Source organism: Chiloscyllium plagiosum, chromosome 29 (assembly GCF_004010195.1).
Source record: "Chiloscyllium plagiosum isolate BGI_BamShark_2017 chromosome 29, ASM401019v2, whole genome shotgun sequence".
Taxonomy (NCBI): Eukaryota; Metazoa; Chordata; class Chondrichthyes; order Orectolobiformes; family Hemiscylliidae; genus Chiloscyllium; species Chiloscyllium plagiosum.
In genome coordinates this window covers 48237411-48243410 of record NC_057738.1, presented here as the reverse complement: position 1 = coordinate 48243410, position 6000 = coordinate 48237411, and the positions used below count along the sequence as shown (strand labels likewise).

Genomic DNA, 6000 nt, shown 5'->3' with positions numbered 1-6000 from the left:
CGATTCTCCTGTTCCCTGGATGCTGCCTGACCTGCTGCGCTTTTCCAGCAACACATTTCCTGTAAATGAATTAATGCCATGTGGGTACATGTTGAGGGGACACAAAGGCTGCAAGAAAACATTGATTGGTTACTGAGTGAGCAATAAGATGGCAGCTGGAATATAATATGGGGAGCATGAAGTTATTTACTCTGGTAGGAAAAACAGTAAAATGTTGAAAAATAAATGTTGGTGTTTTGGGAGATTTGAGCATCCTTGTACAAGAAACAAAGATAACATTTAGGAATACAAGAATTCAGATTTATAATCGCACAGAGCTTTGCTGAGAACCACACTGGAGTACTACACAGAATCTCAGATTCCTTATTCAAGAATGGAATACTTGCCTTGGAGGAAGCGCTACAAAGTCTCAAAATAGTGACTGCTGTAATCAAGGACTGTCCCTTTGAGGAGATCCTTCAGAGTGAGCTTAACGTTTGAGGTTTAGATGAATGAGAGTGATTGCATTGAAATAAAACTCGAGTGGACTTTGCATGGAAGATGTTGAGAAGTTGCTTCCACTAACTGGACAGTCTACAACTAGGGGGCATAGTCTCAGGGTAACAGACCCAATTATTAAAAACTGAGTAAAGAGGATTTTTTTTTAAACTAGAGTTGCGCACCTCTTGTATTCTGGCAGACTGCAGTAATTTATGAACCAGAGAAAGGCAATTTAACAAAAGACAGGTAAAGAAATTCACATTTAATATTGTGTAGAAAAACATCCATTTTATTGGGAGCAATACACTTGTTTAGCAAGACCCTCTCATAGAGAATATTCAATTGGTTTAACTGACTCGTATCTCAAAAAGAAACAATAAACACAACACACTGCAGCATCCAGATAGTCGGGGCAAGCTTTAAATATGCAAGGTACGCGATAGGATATCAAACTGCTTATGTTCTATTAGCAAAATAGAAATGCAGGCATAAAATCAGAAAATGCTGAAAACATCCAAGTCAGGCAACATCTGTGCAATGAAAAACATAGGGCTGATAGCGTGGAGTGAGCTGACTACTGCCACTCCCCATCCTCCAAAAAAAAAAGGAAAGGTCGGTAGTGAGCCAATGAGCCAGAAAGAAGCCTGCCTTAGCAGCCAGAGCATGCTGCAGGCTCACTCTACGGTCTGATTGCGGGACATGTGCCCCTCAATGAAAAGGACACCCTACTTTCAGGAGCTGCAGCAGTACCATGAACTCATTGGGGAGACTACTAGCTGGCCCATGAGGAACTCAACATGGATCCTGGAAGTCCAGGGAAGTAACATTGCACAATCTCCAGAGGGGATGCTCCGACAATTTTGGAATCTGCTTTAAAAGACTGTCCACATTTTGCCAATTGCCCATATCAACTACATTCTGCAATATATTACAGGTCATTCTGCTATAATGCATGTTTCATTAACAGAAATTTGCTGTAGCGTGATTGACAAATTGGGCACTGTTTCTACAGCGCAAACTTTAAAACTTGTGTTGGCTGTAACGCTGTTTCACCAACACATTAAGCACTATTTCTAAAACACAATTGTTCTATATGGGGTTGCACAAGAACTCATCGTGTTATAGAAGAACTTTGTTCTTCCAGCTTCCTGTTTGCCTACGTTGGATTCCAGTATCTGCAGTTTTATGTCTCTAGCATTAGTTGGTCACTTGAGTTTTTAAACCAACATGCAGAACGCTGGAGAAACTCAACAGGTCTGGCAGCATCTGTGGAGACAGAAACCAAGTTAACATTTTTGAGTCCACGATGACTCTGCAAGACTTTCCTGAACGGTCATCCTGGACTCAAAAACATCAACTCTGTTGGTTTCCCCACAAATGTTACCAGACCGACCGTGTTTCTCCAGCATTTTTTGTGTTTGTTTCAGATTTCAGGTGTCCACGATATTTTGCTTTAAAGCTTTTACCAAGCTTGAATGACTCAATTATTACATATGATGGTTAGGCTGCTAATTTTGACGCACATTGAGGGCAAGAGTTTGGTGCTGCGTGGAATATTGTGGGCTCACCATGCCCACCTATCAAAAACACACCCAGCGGAGGGGCACAGCCAGCTCATTGTTAACTTAAGCCCTGTGAAAACTGATCAGAACCATTGTAAAGAAAGGTGACAGACACACCAGAAATGTTAATTGTTTTTCTCTCCACAGGTGCTACATTTTCAGCACTGTTCTTATTTCAGATTTCCAGCATCCAGAATATTTTGCTTTTGAAGGAATGCAGACATATCAGTACAATACTCTGACTGGCACATATGGGGAACAGGCAATCATAAAAACTTTTACGTCCTTTCTGGAGGACACACATTTTATCCAAACTCTCTCAGTAGGAGGTGGTGGTTTTACACCAACCAGCTCTCCCAAAACAGCATTAGCAGAATTTCATGTTTGTGTAGAAAAAGAATGATTGAAAACTAGAATCAACTATGAGCCTTGACCTTCCGGATCAGGAGCTCCCTCAGGATCTTCATCATTGTAAATATTTTCAGCCTGAAAAAAAAATCAAGGTAATTAAAAATTAAAGCAGTAGTAAAATTTATAGAATAGCTGTTCGTTGAAGTTACAGTCTTGTTAAAAATATTGTTAGAATAGCAAACATTTTAGACCACTCCATTTCTACTCTGCATCAAGAACTGAAGTATTAGAAAAATAGTAATTGGATCCTTCAACAACAGTTCCTCCAGTGTTATAAAAGCCACATTTGATTCCTGGTGCGTGCTGACAAATCACACCCAGGATTACAGTTAAACGGTGCTGTAAACAATGTCTTCCAGTGAAGAACTCAGTTGGAGGTTAAAAAAAAACAAGATTGCGAACACATTTTTCCATTTTTTAAAATGGAAATTAAAAAACAAATAAACAAAACAAAATTTTTTTAAAATGCGAACTTCCCAATGTTATATTTCAGCTATCATTTGTTCAGAAACTGTACAACTCAGACCATAAGAACATAAATGCAGAACAGAGAAAGATTAAACTTAAGTTTTTGTTACCTAAGCAGCAAAAAGTACAATCAGACTTGAACTTTGACCATTTCCTATTATAGAGTCATAGAGTCCTACAGCATAGAGACAGGCCCTTTGGCCCAAGCCGATCAAAATGCCTGTCCACACTAACCCCATTTCCCTGCACTTAGCCTATGTCCTTCTCATCCCTTTCTATGTAATTGTCCAAATTATGTATTAAAATTCTGCAAATAACTATTTCAAATGTATGTTTCATCCGGTTATCAATTCAGGGGCTGAAAGCCTGAATATATGCCAGGTTATAATTTTAAAATATCTTAATTACAACCAAATGAAATTTAAGAACATTTGCTGTATATGTAATGACACTGAGGTCAAACACATACAAACTTTTAAGCTTATATAGCCAAAACACATTGCAATTGTGTGCATTCAAGTGTTGTGCCTACCGGTATTAAATTGAAGTATTGCACAACAACAAATATTTGTTGTAATAAAAATATGCTCAGGTGTCTCACAAGTGTTGCAAAATTCACTAAAATTAAGGACACCAAACCTGAGATGGCCAAAAGCCTTTAAGATATCTTAAAGGGAGGCAAAAGTAGTATAGGGTTTAGGGTAATACTAGGGAGAGATTTAAACATATGGAGAATTTCCAAATTAAAGGACATTGGCTCTCAGTCAAACAAAAGGAGGCCAGTGGGCAGAGTAACAAAGATTAAGATTGTTATGGTCTCAGCTGACAATGATATGAGACAAATCAGATCCTAGTATGAAAGCTGGGTCAACAGACAACAATTCTAATTTCACCATAGTGGTCAGTCATTGAACATATTCAGAAGAGATTACCAATATACTTGTAGCAAAACATCCAAATTTATGACACAGGAAGAGAAAACAAAATCTGTTACACTATAAAAGGACTATATGAAGTCTTCTAATTACAAACATCAGAAATAAAGATTCAATCCTTATATGCTCTGATAGTTCGCTTGTCTCTACTTAAACCTCCTTTGGCATGGTTGCAGATGTTTTTTTTTCACATTCACTCAGTGGCTATTTCAATGAGACAACATCTTTTTCACAGCTCACCTACTGGTCCAGTAACCTCATCTTCAACACACCTATGGTTCTTCTAAGGCACTCAGGACTTCTCCTTCTGTTCCGTTATGGAGACAGCTAACCCATCAGCACTTCTGCTGCTACAGACCTTTACTTTCCAAATTAACCAGCACATTGCCTGACTGCTTCTTGACATTTCTGTCTTTGAGATACTGGACATCAGTCACCATAGCCTCCCCTCAAACCCTTAGAGGAACAGCTAATAGAGGTGGAGTAGAAAAGACTAATTTAAAAATATAAGCAAACCTCCAAACATCCCCGCATAACTCAGAACAAATTTAAAATGAATCTAAAAGCCTTAAAACAATTCAGTTGGATCTGCTATAACCAGTGTTTCTTCAACACGAAGTGGCTTAAATCTCATTGAAGAATTTAGAGTGTTATTCGAAGACGACAAACTTTCATTACCTGTACTGGCTATAGATGATTCCACCCCATTAGTTTAAATGGAGGGGCTATTGCGTGCTTTTCTTATAACACGAGATCGCATGAGAACAGAACTATTGTTTTATCAGAACCAGGCATATAGTAATACAGATCAAACTTATGGCTATATATGATTCCTCCACTTTAGAGCGCAAGCAATAATTTTATGAACCTTAAATCACAAATTAACAAAGGAATTGGCAAGGAGTTCAGCAATAGATGAACTGAGATAGGGCAAAGTTATGGAGGTAGAAATAGATATTCTTAGGTGATGATTAATATAATGTTGAAAGCTCATCTTGGGGTCAAATATGACATCAAATGTACTAATAGCCAAGTTTAGTCTCAGTTGTCAGGAAAAGGGATGTAGTTGGTAGTTTGAGAACATAATTTCAGGAAGGGTTTTAAGGCGGTGGCTTAAACCATTGCAATATTTAACTAATGTAGTGTACAAAGTCCCATGCAAGGACTGCACAAAACACTATATAGAACAAACAGGAAGACAGCTAACGATCCGCATCCACGAACATCAACTAGCCACAAAACGCCACGACCAGCTATCCTTAGTAGCCACACACGCAGACAACAAGCAACATGAATTCGACTGGGACAACACTACCATTATAGGGCAAGCCAAACAAAGAACAGCCAGGGAATTCCTAGAAGCATGGCACTCATCCACAAACTCCATCAACAAACACATAGACCTGGACCCAATATACCGGCCACTACAGCGGACAGCTGAAACTGACAACCGGAAGCGGCAGGGACAGGCCACTATAAATGCCGGAGGAAACACCACAGAAGCGCTTCACAGGAGGCTCCCAAGCACTGAGGATGTCACCTAGACAGGGGACGAAACGTTTGCAACAAAAATTTCCAGCTCGGCGAATAGAACCACAACAATATTTAACTAACAGGAAAATTTCTGCTCATCCAGCAAAACCCCCAGTATTAGCAGTCTAATATTTAGCAAAAATGGAGAGTCAGAGGTGATGTTGAAGTAGAGATAGGCGTCATCAACATACACATGCAACTCATGCCATGCATTTTGGATTATGCAAAGATCAATAATTTCACTGTATCTTGAATACATTAAATATAACCAGTAAAGTGTATTAGCTGAGCTGCCTAAACACTTATGCCAATAAACACAATCTACCACTCACATGGAAATGCTTTCAATTGTCAAAGAGAAAAATATAAATACATAGTAATGCATCAGGACTCACCATCTGCCAAACTTGCATGATATTGTCTTCAGATACAGAGCAAATTACCCATGGTTCATTTGGATTCCAAGAAAAGTCTGAGATCTTAGCTGTGTGACCACCATGAATAAACTGAAATACAAACAGGATTATAAATACATTAAAAGGAAAGAAGTTAACCAGGGAAAGAGTTGGGCCCATTATGGACCAAGAGGCCAATGTGAAAGAGAAACCACA

At 38.9% G+C, this 6000-nt stretch overlaps 1 protein-coding gene across 7 annotated transcripts in view; it reads right to left on the bottom strand.

The window, feature by feature from the left end:
* Positions 1-6000, bottom strand: part of LOC122564570 (histone-binding protein RBBP4) — an 81813-nt gene that overhangs the window by 31448 nt on the left and 44365 nt on the right. For 5 of the 7 annotated variants that reach the window (XM_043719666.1, XM_043719664.1, XM_043719663.1 and 2 more), the window contains 2 exons: positions 5785-5895; positions 2477-2528 (listed from right to left, as the gene is read on the bottom strand). In XM_043719666.1, the coding sequence (XP_043575601.1) occupies positions 2477-2528; positions 5785-5895 (163 nt within the window). Of the gene's footprint in view, positions 1-727; positions 2529-5784; positions 5896-6000 lie in introns of those variants that run through there. The other 2 variants (XM_043719667.1, XM_043719665.1) reach the window with 1 other exon arrangement.